Source organism: Falco rusticolus, chromosome 12, assembly GCF_015220075.1.
Source record: "Falco rusticolus isolate bFalRus1 chromosome 12, bFalRus1.pri, whole genome shotgun sequence".
In the NCBI taxonomy this organism is placed as follows: domain Eukaryota; kingdom Metazoa; phylum Chordata; class Aves; order Falconiformes; family Falconidae; genus Falco; species Falco rusticolus.
In genome coordinates, this window is record NC_051198.1 from 13955590 (window position 1) to 13975956 (window position 20367).

The 20367-nt window shown below is 40.7% G+C and overlaps 2 protein-coding genes across 2 annotated transcripts in view; both read right to left on the reverse strand.

The window, feature by feature from the left end:
* The window catches only part of BTBD9 (BTB domain containing 9), a 118243-nt gene extending 110044 nt beyond the window's left edge, over positions 1-8199 (reverse strand). Inside the window, exons 1-3 of the mRNA XM_037405083.1 lie at positions 8019-8199; positions 5952-6118; positions 744-954 (exon numbers count right to left, since the gene is read on the reverse strand). Coding sequence (XP_037260980.1) covers positions 744-954; positions 5952-6033 — 293 coding nt within the window. The 5' untranslated portion in view covers positions 6034-6118; positions 8019-8199. The remainder of the gene's footprint in view (positions 1-743; positions 955-5951; positions 6119-8018) is intronic.
* A 3015-nt stretch (positions 8200-11214) lies between these two features.
* On the reverse strand, positions 11215-19140 carry GLO1 (glyoxalase I). Its single transcript, XM_037405084.1, has 6 exons — positions 19009-19140; positions 18009-18091; positions 16620-16760; positions 15748-15815; positions 14549-14638; positions 11215-12458 (listed from the first exon to the last, which is right to left on the reverse strand). The coding sequence occupies exons 1-6, from the start codon at positions 19087-19089 to the stop codon at positions 12370-12372; spliced, it is 552 nt and encodes a 183-aa protein (XP_037260981.1). The 5' UTR covers positions 19090-19140; the 3' UTR covers positions 11215-12369.
* Between the last annotated feature and the right edge of the window lie 1227 nt (positions 19141-20367).

Genomic DNA, 20367 nt, shown 5'->3' on the forward strand with positions numbered 1-20367 from the left:
AAGCAAGTGAAAAATAGTTTGCCACTGTAACAGCAGTGGCAGATTAACAAATATCAGGATTTCTTGATCCTGTTGATCCTCTATTTCTTACTGTAAACCCAGCACATAGCAACTCTGATGAAATCCTGAATCTGGAAAAAAAATCAAAGTACTCACAATTATTTGTTAAATATGATAGACAGTCTGAACACAATTTGCATTAACACTTCAGTTTAGTTATTAGCTTATCACTCTGACAAAATTAACTGGAAGATTAGCAGGAAGTTTATTAACTCCATCTAGAGTGAAAAATGCCCATCTCTTAAAAAAGTTGGATTAGTATTATTCCTAGGTTTAAGATATATGTTCTAACTTGCATCAGCCAGACCTCTTTAAACACTCAATTCCAACGCATCAAAATCAAATTTTCTAATTGAGTATAATCCATAGAAGCACAACATCCATACTCTGAGAAATCAAACCAATTTTACAGCAGAACTTTCCTGTTCTGAAGTTATCTTTCTCTTAAATTTGCGAAACTACCTTCAAAATCCAATTTAATGAAGGTCAAAAGAGTAACATCATGACATGGTATTTATCTTTTTATATTTGGACACAATGATTTGAAGTGCTGGGAAACATTCACACAGAAAAGGTCACACTCAATGGACAGATGATTACACCCTGAAAAGTTCATAGAGAAACAATGTTTATCTTATCTGCATGAAAATTTCCTGCCAGCCCGACAAAAAGCCATACTTCACCTGAAATAATGGCACCTAGCAGCCAGGATCACTCTGTGTGCCGGAAAACGTTTCTTCTCCACAATAAAGGTAACGTCACTATATTCTTCCCCATTCATCAGAGCGCCAATATGCTCTGACAGAATGTGAACATGGTCAATCTCACCCACAGCTGTGTAAGGACGAAGCGGATGGCTGTTACTCATCTTGGAGGGATGGTGATACTGGTAGCCTAGAAGGAAAGAGAAAACAACCAGTATCACAGAGGGCACAAATATTAAAAAATAGCAAAGATCAAGCTGCAATTACCAAAAAAGCAACTAGTGTAAGTTACCATATATTACAAGAAAAATTAAATCAAGAGGTTTTCTATTGAAGTTCATTTATAACAAGATTTGATGCAGCTTCTATCAACAATTCTAGCCGACAAAATATTGCAGAGAATTCTATCACCTTGTTCTGTCAATCCATTTATTTAAAATAAAAAGATTTCAACAAAAGGAATTAAAAAATAGATTATTTTAATTAGTTACCTTTATAAAGCAATTTTATCTGAATTAAAATGTACATAAACTATAAAGAAAAATAATTAGACCGATTAAACATAGTCTTAACTCCCAAGTCTCTACCAAAATCAGTGACAAGTGAAAAATGTTCTTGCAGAATTCAATCAATTTTCCAGAAACGGGAGAAAATAAACAATCAGGACAAATTTTAATAAATAACAGACAAAGTCTGTCAGAGAGCAAGGCTTTACAATGTACAATGCAATTTTCTTACCCTTTCCACTCAGTTTTCTCGACACCTTCTTGTTCCCTCATATACATAAGAAAATAAGCCCCCTAAACCCTCTCAGTCATAAAAGTAGAAGGCTGTCCACTAACATACAACAGAGTAATGCGTTAGTCATATCTCCTATGGAATTACTGTGTCGCTTCTTAATTCACTAGAGATTTTAGTTTTGTTCGTTTTGGTTTATTTCAGCAACAGAGGCTTTCTGTAGTCTCAGTGGCAAAAGTATCCACAGGAGAATTTAGGTCTTAAATCAGCTTCTATTGTTACACTTTGGTTTTACTTTTAACTAAAAAGAGGCTGGCTATTTTAGATAATAATCATTCATATTTTCAGAGACACCTTCTGTGCCCCAATGACTAGCCACTTTTCAAAATAGGCACAACCCGAAGAAAGATGGTGTAGCATGAGAAGCAGGAAAATGATGAGGCCATACCCTGCACACAGCTAACACATTAATCTTTCAAGTGAAATATTCATGATCCGAATGCATTTTTAAGCTATATTTTTAAAGTATTATGAGAAAATACACATCTGTTTCCAGTAATTTCTACCCCAAAAAAGAAAAGAACACACACGCATATGGGGTTAGGTATTATTTGCACTTTTCTAACACCTGGAAATACTTAACCCAAAATCAAGATACTGGAGAAACAGTCCCAAAGAACTTTAAAATATATTACTTTAGTTTAATGATAGAAATAGGTAGATAAAAATAAGAAAATAAGATTTGAGAAAAATACAGCATACTAACTTGATAATACAGATCACAGCAGAAAAGGGAACAAGCCCCCAGCTTTCCTCAGGTTGTTTCTGCTACTTGAACCAGAAGCTGCATGCCCCTGGTATGTAGCCATTACAGCATGGAACCAGCATTACTGGCTGAGATACAGCAGACAGCCTAACCATGGAGACAGAATACCGTGCAGCCACTATTCTTACCCTGACGTGAAAGTAAAATAAATTTTATGGTTTTTCATAATAACAGACCGTTTCTTCTATTTGCACTGGTTAATTCACAATTAGCTAAGACAACTCTGCACTGAAGAGTTCAGATATTTACCACAACATTATTATTTTAAAGTTTATAAACAATAGTAAATTTTAAATGCCCTCAAAATATAAAGCCTTTTATTACACCAAAAGAGCAAACAAAAGGATGTATTTGTTATTCAGCTGCAAATCTCAAGCCCCAGTACTCCTCCAAGACTTCTGTATCTTACACATCTGTAACTGCTGTTGTTGATCTTCATTCACAATAGTCAGGCAACCCAACTATGTGCAAGTTACGTGCACATTATCAAGCAACTCTGTACCATCTCTCTTCTGCTAGTTCCCATTTTGATTTATTAGGGAAGTTGATGTATGATACTTCACACATGTACAAGTACAAGCACATTTTAATTTTAAAATCCTCCATCCTTCTTCTTTGTTTCCTTCATCCACTCTTACCTCTAAAAAATAAGAGCAGGTATTGTCTGCATAAAAACAGACTCTAAAAGTGGTAAAGATAAGGGAATGCCACCAGCTGCACACAAAGTTTGCTTCCAGTAGCTGTGGCTGTTGGCACATGCCAATAGGGTGAAAAGTTAAAGGGAAAATTGTTTCCATTTCAGGTTAAATAAATAAAATCAAAATGACACTTCCCTCTCCAAGGTACATAAACCTCTCACTAAACAAGGATCAGTGAATAGAAGAGGGCAAAGTCTGAAGTGTGGACACTTGCTAATAAGCTGATGGTGCCAGTTCTTATGAACATCAGGACCCTGGTCTACAGCAAGCGGTGAAAGTAGAAATTTAGAAATCCCTGTGTGTAAGCTGCAAAACAGATCTGTTTTGATCTTTAACGCTCTCCAAATTGCTAGTACAATGTACTATTCTAAATTGTCAGTCTCAAACAAGAACGCACTAGTCACAGGGAATACAGGCCTCAAAAGATGGCTAAAAACCTCGGGCTGAGGAGACTTTCAAAAGCTTGAATGACACGCACTGTTGGAAACTGGAACTTTATGAAACTATGTACATGCCTTATATGTTTCCTGTGAGTAACACTACTATATTGAAGAAGGGCTCAAACTCATTTATTTATTACTATGCATTCCCAATGCAAGTTTCATCTGTATTGTGGATTTTCCTTATAAAGCAGCCCAGTGAGAGCAGTCCCTTTAAAATACAGAATCAAACAATGCGTGACTTCAGATCTCCCCAGACTGGATTCGCTAATGGTACAAATTCAGTCAGGCTTTGAAGTGATCGGCACATTACTTGTTTGAGGAAGTAAAAAGTAATATACTGCAGTTGTGGCAAGGTGCTATGTGCTCACAACTTCCCCGTATAGCTAAACATGTATTTTTCTAGTTGCAACTCAAAGCATTATTTATGATTAAAAAAAAGATGGCTGCTGCCAGGAGCTTGGCAAAACCCTTCCTGAAGATCCCTCTGGCATCTTGTGTCATTAAACAGCATCACCTTTTCAGAGAATACAGATGTTCACTCTTCCTAGCAAAGGATACTTAACTTGAGAAAAAAAGGCCAAGCCATTTACAAGCCTTTTGCCAGCACCATAACCTATTTCCAGGAGGTATTCAGAGCTAATTAGCTGTTTCAGGAGTCAGCTGCTGCAGCTTTGTTCTTGCCACAGAAATAAACAAAACAAAACAGTACTCAGAGTCTGAGGCACCACCAAAGCTACCATAATCTCAAAAGGCATCTGTTAAGTCTGAAAGCATACAAATCACTTCTGTCCAAGACTCTATCAGAAGACAGGCTTCTTGGTGGCCATCTTCAACAGAGAGCTCATGAAAAATGTGGCCTTGTATTTATTACATAAGGCAATATGCAGTATTACACAATGTGTGTCATGGCTAGAAAAACAACACCCCCTCCCCCTTCAGTTTTCAGCTTGCTATATTTCTTTTTAGTAAGTAATCTGTAACATGTCACAGCATCGAAAACATGATCTAAAAAATGCAGAAACACCAGCAAAACCCCAATGACATCTTTGCTAAACAACTCTCATACCAAAGCTGCAATAAAGACCAGTACTCAGTCACTTCCCTCCCTCATTTGGGCTATGACTAAAACATCCTCTCTGAAAAGCAGTGCTGTTTCAATGAAACATGGAGGAATTGTTGTTATACCAGGCAGAGAAAAAGGAATTTAAGACATTTTTCATGAATTATTTTGATTTTTTATATATATAAAATAAGTGAAAACTGTCTACATAATTGGTAACACTATTGATACTTTAGAAATAAAGGCAAGTGAACAGACTATTCATAGAATTTTAAATTTTATGAAATAAGCCTGGATTAAGAACACTGAGCAAATAATTTCATACCCTTGAAACATTCCATTCCTTACATCATCTAGTTGCAGCTGGCAAGATAATACAGATTTTGTCAGAATTACACAAAGGAAATTTTCTTAAATATAATTCTCCTACACCACTATTTTATTTAGAAATAGCAACTGGTTCTCAGTTGACTGGAAGGGATTTGAGTAGTATTTCAATTTTTTATAATTCACTACTTCATAAAATGTTTTTCTGGGCTTTAAATAAATTCCAGATAAATATTACTTTAATTACATTTTCTGTTAACAGTAGACTCCCAGAAGACGGTATGACAGTAAGGCTACTGTATAAACATGAAATTGTTTCAAGTCATATGGTTTGGTTTTTTAACGGATATACACATTTATACAAAAATACTTCATTTTCATAATTCTGGTACAACAAGATAACTTCTCAGGAAACGGGTATTTTTAGTAAATATTTCAACATACACTGAGTATAACCCAAATAAACACTTTCAGCCTGTTGGAACCCTGCCTACAGAAGCAGCTTATTTGTATTTCTAAATAACTGTAATGAAACTGACTAGGAATTTTGTAACAATGTAACAGAATGTAAATTGTAACAAAAGGAAAATAAAAACACTTATTCTGATACTTAGTATCCAATAATAATAATAACAAAATCAATGCAGTACAAGTGTAAACATACAGAATGAAAGGCCAAGTAAATGAAATTCACAGAACTTGTAAGTTTCATCCCTAACGTTAAAAGGAAAGCAGATGTTAAGTCCCCTTAATGGTAAATAAACACACCATTGAATCACAGCAGTTTAAAAAACGATTTAGTACCAAATGTTTTGACTTAAAGCATATGGGAAGTCCTGCACTGCTCATCTGCACACACATTCCCATTACTTAAATGTTCTAGCGCTAACATTTTACATTCTGCTCAGAGACATATTCCTCTGATAGAAGAGGAGGAGTAAGTTTAGCTAGGTACAAGGAACAACACACTAAATGCAGATTATTTATTAACACACCTATAAAATAGGCATTAATGCACTTGATACAACCTGGTTAAAACTGCATACAATTAAACCTTTAAGTTAAAGTCTCAAGAAAACGTGCTGGTCCACTCACCACTAAAGCTGTCTGAAGATCTACAGTGGATGTAGCTGGTAGGCAGATGACCAGCTTCCTGAAAATTAGGGTTCTTCGCCATTCTGAACAGCAGATAGATTGAACAGCAAGCTCATAGAAACGCTATTCAACAACATCCAGCTGCACAGCAACAACTGTACCATTTCCTGAAACAACACATGAAATATATACCATTAGAAACCGGGGCACGTAGCCTATGGCAAAGGTGAGTGAGATGTGTATTTCTCAGTTAAAATTTTTGTGGAAATAAATTCTTTAAAAAAACCCTCCATTCTATGGGAAAACTTCTAACAACGTTAGAACATAGCATTAGAATTTTTGTTTTAAAGGCATCACCATTTAATTTTGACCCTTCATTTTTTAACCATCAAAATAGTTGGTAACATATTGCCATTCATTTTTTCATTGTAAGCCACAAAAATTTCATCCTGACATTCTTGATATTAACGTCCCTGAGAATACCATTCTCCTACATGGGTGTTCTAACTAAACCAGGTCTATACAAACTCTATCATACGCATTTTATTTCCTACACATCCAGTGTTCCCTGAGTGTTCTTGCCTAGCTAAAGGTTTTGGGGGGTTTGTTTGATTTTGGTGGTTGTTCTTTTCACAGTACTTAAGGCAGCTGCAGGTCTTTCTCCCGTGCAAGCCTTTAATTTTGCAAACCGGAAAACAAAACAAAACTGTAGGGTGAGGAAATACAGAAATATAGAGGCTTTATTTGTTTAAATACATAACCAACATGAGTCTCTCTCAGCAAGTATAAATTATTGTTATTCTTTCCATCATACCCTCCAGCAGGAAAAATAAACTTTATTTAATTTGCTAAACAGACGATACCTTGATCTATGAATTCTCTCACAAACAACACTCTACTCTCTTTAAAGTATATGTTCAGGGGAACAAGGGAAGAAAAGGAAGAAAAAAAGCATTTTTAGGTAGTCTCATAAACTGGAAAGCAACCACATCTTAATCCAGCAAACTGAAAACAGGTATGTGACAACAAAGATCTCCTGGTGTGAGAGAATAACATGTGATATATAAATATTTGTTCCTACAAATAATGTATGTTATCAAGTTGGCTTATACTACTAAAATATATGCAAAAGCCATTTATGGAAACTCTTGTGGGTTGGTGTTGTTGTTGGGTTTTTTTTTTTGGTTTGTTTTATTTTTGAGTGAACAGATCCCAACAGAACAGTATACTTCAAGCACCTGACTTACAGATTCATAACAGAAGATGTGTGAAATACAGCTTCATTGTTAGCAGGCTCAAATTAAATCTTAAAACACATAGAAAATTAAGTGATTCCAGCACGGGGCTTTGTCAGGGTTCTCTGTGCTGTGCTTTAAAAACAACGCGAGCAAAGAGCATCGCTGGGCAAGCAAGATTACAAGCTAACATCACATTATTTATTTTTTTTAGGTCTGATAATATGACAGCTTCTTCTAAGTCGAAAGTAATTCCAATGAATCACGGCAGGGCGTAACTTGCTACTTAAGTAACTACTTAAGTAGTAAGAGCGTAGAAGAACCTGTGAAAATACCGTACGTGCTATCGAGGGGTCAAAATACTGAACTAATATAGGGAAACGTTCAGAAAAAGCCCCGACAGAGTCCGGCCAAGCGGCGGGGACGGCAGACGCGAGGCGCCTCACAGCGCCGGGGCAGAGCGCGGCCAAGCGACAGCGACCGCCCAAGGTCGCGCCCGGGGAAACCGGGGCCGCCCCCCACCCCACGCCGGGAGACGACCCCGCCCGCGGGCTGCCCCCGCCTCGCCGAAAGCCGCTTCGGGTGGCCGCCCCTCATCGCCTCATGCGCCCCGCTGCCTCCCGGCGGTCGGCGCCGCCTCGGCCCGCTCCCGGGTCGCCCTGCCGGTGGGAGCCCCCGGCGGCAGCACACCGGCCGGCCGCCGAGGGGCTGGGGCCCGCCGCGGGGGAGGCCTAGGAGCCGCCGCCCACTCATCGCGATCCCGCTCGGCAGGGGGGACGGGGATGCGGGGACGCTGAGCCGCGCCCGACCGCCGCCCTCCCCCGGGACTCACCGGCCCCACCGACGACGAGGCCTCCACCCCCTGCCCCGCCGCTGTCTCTACGTCAACCAGCGCGCTGACGCCACTTAGCAACCGCGGCCGTCCTCCTGCGTGCTGACGTCGGCCAGCACCCGCGGGAAGGGCGCGGAGCGGGTCCGGCGGCGGCGCGCGCTCGCCTCGGCTTCCGTTGTTCCGCCCGCGCGGCGCCCGCCTTCCGCTTCCGCCTGCAGAGCGGGGGCGGCCGGCGGCAGAGCGGCTCCCGCGGGCCGGGCCGGGCCGGGCCGGGCCGGGAGCCAGCGCTTGGGCGGGGCCGCGGGCGCCTTCGCTGGGGGAGCCGCAGTGCCGGGGCGGTTGGGAGGCCGGGCTGCCCGCCGGCACCGCCTCGGCGGCAGTGAGGGGCGAGCCGCCCTGCGCGCGCCCCGCGAGGAGGGGAACCGGGGGCGCTGCGCCGGCCCTTCACGGCTGCGCCCGCCCGCTCGCAGGCGGCAGTCGCCCCGGCAGCGATGCCCGCGTTTGTAAGGGACCGGGCACCGGCCCAGGCGGCGGGGACAGTTACCTGCCTGGCCCTCGCCAAACGGCAGCTGATGTTTCACCTGCCCCGTTGCTCCCACCTGCTGTTCCTGGGCTGCGTGCACAATACGCGTTCCCGTTGTCCAAGTGTAACGGGCCGCTTCCCGGGCCCTCGCCAAGCGGGATGAGGCCTCTGCGAGGGGAGCACGGGCTCGTCTCTGCGTGACCATTAATTTCTGCTGTGCTGCATGAAGCTACAGTTAGGCCCTCTGAGTGGCAAAGTGCTACATGCTATTTAATTCCATGCTTTAGTTAGCAGAAATTAAATGTTGCCTCGAAAGAAGTAAAAATTGCGTTGTCCAAAATCAGTGAGAATTTAAAATAATTTTTCACTAATTTGTACATCTAAAATCTTTTAACATTTTTGCAGGCTACAAGAATCACTAAGTTTTTCTGTAGTAGTCTGTTCTTGGATTTCATAACAGAAAATATGGGTTTTGATTAGTTCTCAGTATGGCAAGCAGCAGTAATTTTGTTTTTGTAAGAAAAACATACCTTGCCCATTTCACGATAATAATGTAACTAGTTTGTCGATCCCAGTGGGTTTTTACTAGTTCCCTGTTTATTAGCCCAGCATCTATCACATTGTGTACATTTTTGTCAAGCATCTAAAAAAAAAACCAAGAGCTATCCCAAGCTTAGCAAACTTGCTTAGAGTAACTTTGATTTGAGTACTAAGCAGAGAACCTTCAGCAATAGCCTGCTGCTCCTCATGTACTTACCCAGTGAACTAACCATGCACACCCTTTGACTTACTCATCTGATTTACGAACTATCCCGGTTTTAATTACTGGATTCCATACAATTGGGTCAATAGCTTTTCCAGTCACACCTGTACTTTGAAGCATAGCGAAGTCTGAATGAAACACCGCATGTTGATAAAACATGAAGTTACATGCTTGTAAAATGTTGAGACTTTCCTTGCCAATGGTTTGGTCATAAAGCTTTAGATGATACCTCTGTATTGACAGAAAAAGTTTTAGACAATGTCACTTAGTCTAACTAATTTTTATACTCACACAATCTAATGAGAGATTCTGAATTATAAGTGTAGTTAGCACTTGTGCTTCAGATGTTTTACTTGATTTTAAGTTCCTACTTCAGAACACCAGCATCAGAAGGGATGTATATGGAAAACACAGTTTAGCCATCAAAACCTACGTAAGCTGGAATCAACTGACTGTTCTGTCTCATGGGTGTAGCTCTCGTGCTTCTTGGCCCTATTCTCATCCTACCAATTTCAGAAGATAACATACTAAAGTTATGCTACAGTGGTCTTCAAATTAGAACTTCTCTTAATTGCTGCTGTGAGGTGTTCTGCAATATTGTGTACCTTTTTTTAAAAGTAGGGTGAGGTTTCATAAGTCAGCTGAGCCAACCCTTCTGCTAAAACTAACAGCTTTACTCATTCAGGAAATTAAGGAGCCTTAAACTGGCTCCTTATTTCTGCTTAATAAACTTGGCATAAAACCAACAGCACTCAAGAAAAATCTTTGCTACTTTATTAAGCTGAATTAGCCTGCTTGGGGCAGGGTGTGCAATGTCAAAAGCCCCACATCTGGGAGGAAGAGGACTGTGAGATCATGTGGTGACTGCTATTAAGACAGCTCACTTAACTCAGATCTCACTCCACACAGTGGTAACTATATGGCCCTGCTAAAAATGACCTAACATACGGGAAACTGATCAACCACACAAGGCACAAGACAAGGAACAGGCTAGGTATTAATTCTGGAAGTATAGGAGGGTAGAAATAGAGACTGGAGCCATGAACCAACAGTGTTTATTTGTTGTAGAAAAAAGGCAACCTGGAAAATATTCAAGAAGGGAAAGAATCTATTCTATATGAATAACACTGACAAGGCACCACCTAAAACACAGTATCTGTAGATACTGTAGAGACCAGCCAGAAAATATCATACAAATGACAATTTGAAATATCGGGGTTGCTTCCCTAACAAACAGGAAACTGAAAAAAGACTATCTTTTGAGTTACTATGTCTACCTTCCAATGAATTTATGATTGCTTGCACATCCGTAGGTGGTATTAAGCAGAGCAATAGTTTTCGCATTGCTTTTTCTAACACCTAAGGCTCAGATGAAGCATATAATCTATTTTACTCATTTCCAAGAGTAAACAAAATTATCTTGGATTAAGTTTTATGAAATATTTTTTCATGTGGAACTGTAAAATTAATGAGTCCATATAAAATACCTTGTTAAAATGAGGCAGGCAGAATTAAGGATTTTTCAGATAAGGTGACAGGACAGCAACACTTGGCATTTAAGTAATTAAAATCTACATTAGCATAGTAGAAATCAAATGCAGTATTTTCTACATTTCTGTTTTAACCTATAGGCCAGGAAGTTATTAACTCCAGACATTATCGTTAAGTTGAAAGTTATTATTAACTCCGCACATTATCGTTGACAGTTATTATTAACTCCGCACATTATCGTTAAGTTACTAAAACATCCTGCTGATCAAGTCACACAGTTATCTTCACTACTGTACTCCCAATTCATACTCTTATCCCCAGATTTCTTCTCAAAAAAGAACCCACAAACCAAAACCAATGGCCTTTCAGTTATCTAGGATTCAACAACTAGCAAAGCAACAAGTCATACTGCTTTAGAATTATTTTGTAGTTTTCACCAATGCTTTATTTGGAAGTAAACTGCAATGCCGTTACACTATTCAGGTCACATAAACGAAGACTTAGCAGGAGCTAAGTGCTACTCAAACCAAAGTAAGATGGGACAGAGGGTTTTTTTCTTTCTTGGAACGACCAACAGGATTTCAAAGCTTGTAATGGTTTACCACTGTCTAACGGAAAACAGTGTAAAGTGAAATACTCTGTGTAACATAATACATGTTACGTTTTCCTGCTGTCTAGAGGTACCATTTCAGTAACCATCACTTATTTTGAGAAGGTAGATCAAAACATCTGCTAGTAGGAAACTGTTGTTTAAAATACTCTTTCTGATTCATTTCCTAATGCAGAATGTAAAGAGCATTTTAGTTAAATATAGCTCCAGACATTCATTGAAGCAGAAATTATTATTGGAAGACATGAGAAGGATCATTGCAAGTTAGCAACTATGAGACTTCTTATCCTGGCTCTCAATCCGCAGCCAGAAGCTGAAAGACTGAATTCTTTCTGCTGGATGATTTATTGCCTCCACAAAGTTTCTTGTTCCAGGCAAGGCTGTTTAAGGCTGCCCCTTAAAAGAGTTTTGCCTGGTATAATACTAAGTAGATTAGGACTTTCATAAACATGCTACTACTCAAGTCAAAGTGAGCCTGACATTTTATTTTCTAGTCTACAAACAGTGCATGAAGCCTTCAGGATCTTTTGACTTATTAAAAAAAAAAAAAAGAATATTCTGAAGGGCTTTTTTTTCCCCTCCCTGTTGAAGCTCATCAGTAGTAATACAGGAATTTTTCTTGTTAGTTTACATCTAAACAGCATGAAATCCAGTGAATTTCTGGTCGCATATGTTGTGATAGTGTTTATTGAAATATTAACATAATCAGTGTTCAAGAGGAGAATCTGTGTAAGCGCTCTTCCAAAAAAATGGTTGAGTATTCCTAATCGGAAACTAATTGCAGTGGCATCATAGGGCAAGAAAAAAGGAATTTAAGTACAGTGAGGTCCCAGGAGATAGCTTTAGAGGAGAGTGTGAACATGACTGATTCCTCTCCATTACATGAGAGTTTCACAAACACTGTTACAAATTTTCTCCAGGGGGCTGAGAGTGTGTATCTCTTATACAATATACTTTATTAGAACTAAGTGAGAGTCACCATGTGTTTAGGATTCAAAATTTCAATCCAGTAGCCATCCGGATCCTGAACAAAGGCAAGTCCTTTCATTTTACCTATTAGGGAAAAAAAAAAAAAAAAAAGATGAAGTTAAGACTACATGACTAGTTGTTAACATCAAATATGAGTACTTGGATTTTTTTTTCCTTTTCCTTTTGCATGAGAATTAGTTCAAATTTAGACAGCTAAATCTGAAAACAACCAGATCAAGTTTTAACCAGCATTAGACCTTTGTATGCTATACTGTCAATCCTTCTCTAAAAAAAGCTATAGTTTAAAGCCACTCTGATATTCTACGTCCTGTTGGTTGACATTTTCTGCATATGCCCCTCTAAAGTGTTCATCCTCTAAATTCAGAAAAATATTTTTGTGCTCCATGATGCTTTGACATATTCTCCTAAACTGGCTTTGCCAGTACAAAATCCTTTGTTCCCCTGCCCTATTCATACCCCATCATTCCTGCGTCCACACTGAAGTTTTATGTTCCTGGGTTTTGTCTGTTTCCCCCCACAGTGTGGTTCACAGTACACATTTACATCACTTCACAGAACACAGAAATGCAGGGCAGCACTGTTTTAAATATTACTGTTGGAAAAAATATTACTCATTAAAACAGGGTTCCCAAAAGTTGTCTTCAACAGTAGATCAGGATAGCAGAGCTTAACCTGTTATCTTAAAGTGTTAACCACACACTTTTAATTATACTTGCTTTATTAAGCTAATTACTGTAACAGAACCAACCTAACTCTCAATATATTCTAGCTGCAAAAACTTCTGAGAGAACAGTAGATGTTCGATCCAGTAATGTAAGAAAAACAATTAACATTAGGTATCTCAGCCTGCTCCACAAAACCCAAATGTGAAGTCCAAAACTTCCTCCCTCCTTGGCATTTACTGCATCAATTTTATTTCTTAATGTTAAAAAACAGCTTTTTGTCTCCCTGGCCCTTGACCGCTTCCAGAGTTCTTTCCTGTGATGTATTCCATTTACAGTCTAAGCTTCCCCTCCTACATACTTAAGAGTGTGCAGTGATACAGAAAGTCAGGATCTCTCACTTCAACTCTCTCAGGGTTCAACAGGTGTTGAACAAATTAAAAAGGGTTCAGAAACTCTAAAATGCTAGAAAAAGTTAATTTCTTAAATTAAGAAATCTGTGTTCAAGTTAAGTTCTCAGCTACAATTTTACATTTGCTTCAGCTGAGAACACAGTGAGTAAGAAGAAAATCACTTGTCTCTTTTCAGTTAACTTGTTCTTATTCTTCTAATGAGGAATCTAGCAGATCAGTTCCAATATATGTAAACTGAAGCTTCATGTACTAATGTTATTTCCAAACTAAAAAAGCCCCCATCGTTAGTACAGGCAACAGTCTAGTTTCTATAGCCTGAAGGAAGAAGTATCACAGATTTGTGCATGCTACTGAGTGTTAGATGTCCATTTTGGAACGCATCAGTCATAAAACTCATGAGGTCTCTTCATGAAAAAGAATCCAGCTGAAGGACTCCTCACCACTGATTTCTGCATTTTAGGCTACTTTGACACAGCCTTTCTTTGTTTATGTACCTCTAGATATACGAGTTACACATTATACATTTTTTACCTAGTTATACAAGTCAAATATGATACAGACTAGTGAGGCTATTTCTACCAAAGCTGACAAACCAGTTAAAATGGTAACAGCTAGTAGGTGGCATTAGGTAGATTTAAATGAGAGTAGCTAGAAAAGTTAAGAATTACTCAGTTTTAATGGGTGGGAGTAATTATGTCTTCTGAATCATCTTATTTTCATACGAAAAGCACCAAACAGATGCGACGTGTGAATTTGATCCACATCAAAGTAAATTCTGCGCTAACTTCATACAGTAGCATACACAGTGAACTATGATAACAACAGAGCACGTGAATTTTACTGAAGGTCAGACTACATATAGAAGACATGTAACTGGATTGATTAAGTATTGTTATCAAGATGGATCTATTGCCAGTTTTGCCCACTGTGTAAGAAGGCATAGGGATAATTGGTTCTAGCACCTTCTGAGCAGTGACAACTACTAGAAACGTATTACCCAGCTTCCCAGAAGATCTACTATATAGAATATATTAAAAACAAGGAAAACAATTGACTTGCATTTCTGATCAAGACTTACCATCATCTGGTTTCTTCACAAATTTCACTCCTAATTCTTCAAACCTCTTACAAGCTTTATTGACGTCAGGGACAGCAATTCCAATGTGCCCTGTGCAACAAGGTAAAAAGAGTGAAGTACACTGTAAGTATTGCTGGGCGTTACAGGAAAAAGTTTGCTCAGCATTTCATGTTGTGCAAAAAGTTTACATGCTGTAGTCCACATAAGATGTAACGGTATACAAGAAAAACATTGCTTCCAGAAAAAAACCAGCATTTCAGGTATTAACATTATACTCCTTCAGAAAGTTGGCTTTTTGATAATGCCTTTTAAAACAGGAACTTTAAAGTTATCTCATCCAGTTAAGAGGAGAATATTAGATTTTCAATAGGAGAAAATGAGATTTTCAATCAAACTGTTTTATCTGTATTTCCTTTCTCCAAGCATGCCCACGTAAAAGCATTTTGTTGCATTTGCTCAGTTCAACAGTACCAGGAGTTTATCATCAACGCTGCACTTGTAGAGACTAACACTAGCACTATGCAAGGCCTGAGCTTACAAATCAATTCAGAAGCTTTAAATGTCAAGCGGCTAGACTGAATACGAAACTTACTTCACAAGCCAGTGACCTATCAAGCATTCAAAATATCAAATCGAGTCACATAAATACTATCCTCAGTGCTACAAACAAAATTCTTCTAGCTTAAAATGGGTAGTCAGTGGATTATAAAATAGAAATCCAAATGCAAATCAGTCTAAACACCGTGATAATCAGATACACAAGAGCAATTATTCTTCATTCAGTAGTTAATATTAGCATGTGTTTGCTTGCCAAAGGATTAGATTCTTTATAACTGTGCCTCATTACTCTGAAACACATTTGTTTACCTATTTTCACTGTCTTTCAAAGCATACATGCTGAAAGCGATAAAGGATGAGATACAAGTTCCCTTCTTTCCTAGTACTAGTATGTTTTCTTCAAAGCAACCTACTGGAGAAGTCTTTTCATCCATACAGGCTTCAAATATTTTCTCTGCTGGTTCTCATAAAAAAAAAAAACACCTACAGCATATACTTACCCAATAAACTTTGCACAGAATTTATATAGATGCTTTCTAAAAAAACAGCTGAAACTCCATTTTCCCCAATACATGAGGGAAAAAATGTAATCACAATAAACCAAAGCTTAAAAACTACAAATACAAAAACTAAAGACCTACCGAATCCTCGGGGATCTGAATTGCCATTGTGATAAGACTGATTTTCATCATATTCAGTGCCCCAGTTGCTGTAAGAAGCAATTATAACATATTGAAGAAAAGCATTGAAATTAACAAATCCTAAATGTTCAGTTTCCTTAGGAGGATTTCTCTTAAGAAACCAGAGAATTTCAGCTGTTGGCTGTATTCATTAAACTATCAAGATTTTCCTTAGTCACAGGTCCTAGTGATAGTCTCGGAGCTAATCCAGTCATGTTCACAGCCCTTCACTAGTATTCAGGTTCTACCTCCGAATCAGTCAGAAACACTCCTGTCTCATTCAGACTAGAGAGCAGGCTGTGCTGCATGAGTCAGTTTATCTACCCATCACTAGGGAACAAACAGTGAGGGTAGTAGGTCCTGAAGCTAAGCATGACATCGTGGTATTTGGGAGATTTTTCCTGCAATTACAATCATTAGTAGCATTAACCAAATTGTCCTGTTTACGGGAAGGGTATGTTTTGACTTAATACCTCTTTTGATTAGATTCCAAAAGCAATAGTTATCTGTTATGAGGATGCTCTGGGGATCCAAAGAAAGCTCTAACCACACTGGGTTTTCCTAAATTCTGTGGCTTCCCTACGCAGACAGCATGCACACACAAAATATAGCAAGCATTATTTCATATTTACGTACCACTGTTCTCCTAGCACTTTGAAAGAGCTCTGAAAAGACAAAGATTAAGCTTGCCAAGTATTTTAAGGCTATATGACAGCCAAGATGTTTCCACAGTAATTATTACATTTTTTATTCAATCCAACAGGTTTTACACTCATCCACTTCTGTTTAATCGCTGTTAGCTAAATGTCATCTCTCATTATATTAATACTTACTGTGTCAGTTCAAGTGTAGCTTTTCTAGAGAATGTCCAAGCTGTTCTCTCAGTTTTATCTTTCGGGATATCATTTTTATCTTCATACGCCAGGAAATAGAGCGAGAACTTCATAGTAGGAAAGTCAAATTTTTGAAGCAGGCTAAATGGCAACAATTATTTTGCAATAGTAACTTATAAAGGTCATCAGGTAGCTTGCAAATAAACCAAGATGCCTCCCCCACGAGACAATTATCACTGATTTTTTGCCTTTCTGCCTGTAACCCACATCTTAAAGTAGCTACGTTTTGAACTATCAAATAGAAACACTCCAGAACACACTACAAACCTACACAAATGAGAAGAATCAGCTACTTAACAAGCCAAACTATCAGTAACGGAATAGCAAAGCCAGTACAAAGGCTCATGTCTTAAGGCTGCCTTTCTGTTACCTGTCTGTATTTCCTCAGGAAGATCTTTATGTCTATTCGCTTTAAAATATCACTAAGAAATAAAAAGATTTACTTTGAAACTTATTCATTACGGGGAGCTTGCTGACAAAGTTTAAGAACACAGCAGGTTTAAAAACAAACATACTTTTAGATGAAATATTTTTACAATTTTGATAACTAGTATAATAATAAAATCATTTCAGGTGTGACACTTTAAGCAACTAAAAAATACTTGAGGTATACATTTTTATGTAGGACGTTTAACCAGAACAAGCAGGCATGCAAAGTTAATTTCTTTTTGGCTTACTAGATTTATGGTTTTTTTTTCTTACACCCACATCTTCACTAAAGTGGAAGTAGTTTATTTTACTTTAGTCTGTACTCATTTCAATGTTAAAAATATGCTGGAATTTTGTTTTAAAACAATTAATTTCACATGTCAAGAACATGCAAAGAGCCTTAGCATAAATGTATTGGGCTACTGCAGGGCATCTGCCTCCTACAAGAGACTGAGTTTGGACCTTGTCTCCAGCTCCCATTGCCTTGGTCTCCTATGACCGGAGGTGGTCATAAGCCACCTCCAAGAACTAGTAAAAAACTTAATTTCAAGGCTTATGGTAATGATTCCTGAGTATAAGCACTGTCATAAAAGTTACCCGTTAGCTGCACGCTCAGTGAACAGGAAGTAAGCAAGTTGTACACTGATAATTAATGATGTATTTAAGAAAAAAAGAAATTTCTAGTCAAGGCCAGTATTAGTTCATTTGCAGCTTAGTCATTAACTGTGCTGTGGGAGTTTGCAAAGACTGCCAGACTGTCCAGCTGGGCATCAGCTCATGGGCCAGCACTGTTTGTGTAGTTACACCAATTAGTATAATTACATCAAAATAACAAAACCCTTTTATTTTCAGAAGAATAGTAGGAAAAATCTAACATTGTGGCATACAACTTCTACTCACGTCATTCCAAGAACTCTTGTATAAAAATCCAGTGACTTCTTAGGATCCTTTACTCTTAACATTGTCTGCTGCAACAAAAAATCCTGTGGGGAAAAAAGATTTAGGATTTTTACATCAACCGGAATTTAGTTATGGGTATAAACAAAGATGCCAGTTAATTACAAATCTAAACCTAGCAGGTTTAGAAGCAACAAATTGAGTACTGCTTTAAGTGTAAATAAAACCTTTTGTCCTGTTCCTACACATACAGGTTTGTGTTAAATAAATATGTCCTTGTAACATAATATTTAAAACAAATAAACAAAACCACCACTGGAATCATTAGATCTATATTATCAGTGGTATCAAAAAAAGGGTATCAGTCATTCTTATACAGAGCTGTGCTGCATATGAACCAGTCCGCACGCAAGCACACCAGGCACGTGAATATTTCATATTGGGCTTCACCGCACAGAATTTGAATAAAGCTAAACTCCTGAACTCATTATTTTTATTTTTCCATTGCAAAGGCGTTGAACTTCTATCAAGCTCCATGATACCTAGGCAGCAAAACCAGCCTACAACTCTGTAAGGCTGTTTTCCTCAAGCCACTGGATAATTTTATATACCAAAGGCTAAGGAACATCTAAGTGGCTAACAGTGAATGGCAGGGCAGCCTTGACAGGTGTGCTAAAAATAAATAAAAAAATTAAAAAGACAGACATAGAACAACTGAAACGTAATGACAAGGCTCTCCTAATTTAAAAAATATATATCTTTGGGATGTTTTGGGGAATTTTTATATCTAGAGGTACATAAATCTAGAGGTACAGGCGGCGCGGCGCTCCCCGAGCGGCAGGGCAGCCCCCGCAGGGCAGCCCCCGGCCCCCCCTTTCGCTCCCCCCCCGCACGCCGGGACCCTTCCCGGCCCCGTGCCGCCTCCCGTCCACCGCGCGTCCGCCCGGCAAAAAGCGGGGGAAAGGGGCACCCGGGGCGCCCGCGTCCCCCCCATCCGCCCCACCTTCGTGCTGGCATCCGGCTCCGAGCAGGCGCCGTAGGCCGCCTCGTCGGTAAGGCCGCTGAGCTCCGCCGGGGCCGCCATGTCGGGAGAGGAGGAGGAAGAGGAGGAGGAGGTGGCAGCGGCGCCTGCGGGAGGGTGGTGCTGCGTTCCGCTCCGCCCGCAGCCGGGCAGCCGCCTGGCAGGGCCGTCCGCGGAGCCGGGGGATGTCCCCGATCGGGGTCAGCCCTGCCTGTTCGCTCCCATAGGCGTCCCCGGCCGGGGCGTCGCTTAGCTGGGCGCGGAATGAAGCCGTGGGTGCCCCGCGCGGCGGTGACGGAGCGTGCCGCTGGCACCCGGGGGTACCCTGCGCACCTCTACCCGGCTCCCATGGAACGGGGCTGCTTCTGTAAATCCTTCCCACTGGCGGTGTCCTGGGGTGCTCTGGAAACCTGGCCTTGCACCTTCAGCACCCCTTACACACACCCCCCGCTGCGCTCCTGGTGCGGGCGGGTGTGGGCTGCTGCCTCTGCCATCGAGCGCTGGCTGAAAGACTTCGAGCAGCGTTTGGCATCCTTCAGTTACCCAGTGACTTTTATATGAACAACTATCTCCGGTCTGAAAGACAAGAATAATATTTTAGAAACTCAGCATGAAAAACGGGATTTAATACTCTGGAAATTAAATACACTTTTGATAATTGAGAGGAAAGCACTTCTGCAGTGCAGAATTCTGGCTGCGTTACTTCAGTGACTTCCACAGCTGCACGCACTTGGGCAGCGCTGCAGGCTGGGGCAAGGGGCTGGGAACTGCTCGGTGGGAAGGTGGGAAAGGGCCTGGGGGGCTGGTCAGAGCCGGCTGGGCATGAGCCAGCTGTGTGCCCAGGGGGCCGAGGGAGCCACCAGCTTCGGGCTGGTGTCACAGACTGTGTGGCCAGCAGGGCCAGGGCAGTGACCGTCCCCGTGCTCGGCCCTGGTGAGGCCGCACCTCGCACCCTGGGCTGGGTTTGGGCCCCTCACTGCAGGGGGGACGCTGGGGGGCTGGAGCGTGTCCAGAGCCGGGCAGGGGCTGGGGACGGGGCTGGAGCACCAGGCTCACGCGGGGTGGCTGAGGGACCTGGGGGGGGTTGGCCTGGAGAGGGGGCAGCTCAGGGGGGACCTTATCGCTCTCTGCAGCTCCCGGGCAGGGGCTGTGGGCAGGGGGGTCGGTTCCTTCTCCCAGGTAATGAGGGACAGGACAAGAGGAAACAGCCTTATGTTATGCCAAGGGAGGTTTAGATGGGATATTTGGAAAAAATTCTTCACTGAAAGGGTGGTGAAGCATTGGAACAGGCTGCCCAGGGAGGTGGTGGAATCACCATCCCTGGAGGTGACTAAAAACCAC